At 33.4% G+C, this 2,298-nt stretch overlaps 1 protein-coding gene across 1 annotated transcript; it reads right to left on the bottom strand.

The window, feature by feature from the left end:
* Positions 1-339: 339 nt before the first annotated feature.
* On the bottom strand, positions 340-1,892 carry LOC125171730 (coiled-coil domain-containing protein 70-like). Its single transcript, XM_047868876.1, is given in 3 exon segments — positions 340-539; positions 541-1,452; positions 1,831-1,892. Coding segments are annotated over 2 exon segments (792 nt in total). The 5' UTR covers positions 1,261-1,452; positions 1,831-1,892; the 3' UTR covers positions 340-467.
* Between the last annotated feature and the right edge of the window lie 406 nt (positions 1,893-2,298).

Genomic DNA, 2,298 nt, shown 5'->3' with positions numbered 1-2,298 from the left:
ATGTTTAAAATTCTTGTTATTTGATTAGCTCCCCAACTAGCTTACTGAAATAAGCATAAAGAGGCAGGATATTCTTCTACAATACATATGAATGAAGTATGCAAAACTTTATATTTCATATATTCATAATTCTAAGAATGAGTTTTGAGACAAATATTTCCCATTCTGTTAATTTCTTATAATATTCATCCAATGTTTCTGAACTTAAAGGGAAAACCCTTTGCCCATTCAGTGTCACGTTTTGAACAATACATCTTTGCACTGTAGAAAAATATATACCTCTAATAGTAATGTAAAATTTAAGTAAACCTAAAAGAATCATTTCCTTTATTTTTTTTAAATTCTCAGAATTTTATTTAGTTTCCAGGACCAGATACCAAGTACTGTATCTGGTATCCTAACAATAGGATTTCACCTTCAAAAGTTTTATTTTTACTGGAATGTCAATGGTCTTCATGGTTTGTTGGTTACATCTTCAAGTCACAATTCTCCTGCTTTGTTTTATTGTGCATTTTCCCCGTAAGTGTGTTTCTTATCCTCTCCCAGAAGAATCTTATTCCACTCCTCAAGGACCTTTGCCTCTTCCCAAAGGGCTTTTTCCTCCTCTTGAAGTGCACTGTTTTCTTCTCTAAGAGCCTTGTTCTCCTCACGAAGGGCCTGCTCCTCCTTCCACAGAGCCCGTTCTTCCATCTCTAGTGCTATTCCTTCTTTCATCAAGTCTTGTTCCTCCATCTTGAGTGCTCTCTCCTGGTGTTTCAGGGCCTTGATCTCCTCATGGAGAGACTGTATTTCTTCCTGAAGAGCTTTTGCCTCATTCTGGAAGGCTTTCTCCTGTTTTCTGAGAGCCTTGATCTGAGCCTCCAGGGCTCGATTCTGTTGCCAATGAGACTTTCTTTCTGTGTTCAAAGCATTGATTTTTTCCTCTGGTGGTCTTTGGCTCTCCAAGATCACATTTTTAAACTTCCATAGGACCTGGTTTTGCTCTCTCAGGGATTGATTCACCTCCCAGATCAAATGGTTGTCCATTCGGAAGGCTTTGTTTTCTCGATGAAGAGCTTTATTTTCTCTCCAAAGGGACTTATTTTCTTTTCTAAGAGCCTTGTTCTCATCCCTGGATGCCTTATTGTCTCTCTGAAGATTTTTTCCCACCTCATGAGGCTCATGTTTGAGTTTATTTTGATCTTGAGTGCAAGAGAAAAAAGAGGAAAACAATCGCAATATCTTACCTCTATTTATCCACTTTGATTGAGAGACAACCATTGTTTCTTAGTGTTTTATCTGAGCAAAAATATATACACTCCGAGTGTTCTGGGTTCAGCCAAAGGTGGACTAGTGATATTTACAACAAAAGCTGTTCTAAATTTGTTGAGAATTTGTTCATATGGAATTGGCTGTTGTGTTGACTTATACAAGTAATATAGCAGGGATCTAAACAAGGCTCAGTCAGGCCGACTGCAGGAGAAGAACAGGCAAATATGAAGACAATTCACTAACTTAACTATTAGGTTGATGTAACAAAGTTTAAATCTCAACACATTTAAATTACCAATTAATAATTCTAGGTTACATATTGAATATTGATCAAGGTTAAATCATTGAATTTGTGTTAAATTAAGCTCTGAGTTAAACTGCTTCTACTAAACTATTAATCTTCCTCTAATCTATTCATTATTGATATTGTAGAAAAATACCATGTGTTTATAAAAACATTTTTGGCTTTGTAAGAACTAGAAAACATTTTCAAATATGTTGTTATACACTATAATTTTACCATATTTACTTAGATATTTAATAGTGTTATCAAATATTTAAACAGACATTCACACTTACATTTCTGTGGTCTCTGAATTTCCAGCAAGCCTGATTTGTTTTAGTACTAGAAAGCAACTAGGCAACATTTTATGTCATCCATAGTGATGTCATATAGTGTTGACATTAATAATATAATAGGTGCTATATTTAGTGTTTGGCTGTTTTTTGTTTTTTGGTTTTTTATAGGCATTTTAGGAAAAATGTAAATTAAAATGTAAGGTTTTATTTAATGTATTTCTGTATTAATAATTGAACATGTATTTAGTCCTTGCTTTGATGTAAAGTATTAGAATTAGTTTCAAACACCGAGTTTTGTTATTAAGAAGGTAACTTTTTTTATCCTAGAATTGACAAATGTTAGGAAACACTATACAATCAAAGGTGAAAGTATTTTAAATGATTTTAAGATCACTGCTGAATACTTAGTATTAAATAAATTTTTATGTCATACCAAAGAAATAGCACTAGCAACATTTTAATTCTAGT

Source organism: Prionailurus viverrinus, chromosome A1 (assembly GCF_022837055.1).
Source record: "Prionailurus viverrinus isolate Anna chromosome A1, UM_Priviv_1.0, whole genome shotgun sequence".
NCBI classification, from domain to species: Eukaryota; Metazoa; Chordata; class Mammalia; order Carnivora; family Felidae; genus Prionailurus; species Prionailurus viverrinus.
The sequence above is the reverse complement of the archived record's forward strand: the minus strand, read 5'-3'. Positions and strand labels throughout refer to the sequence as shown.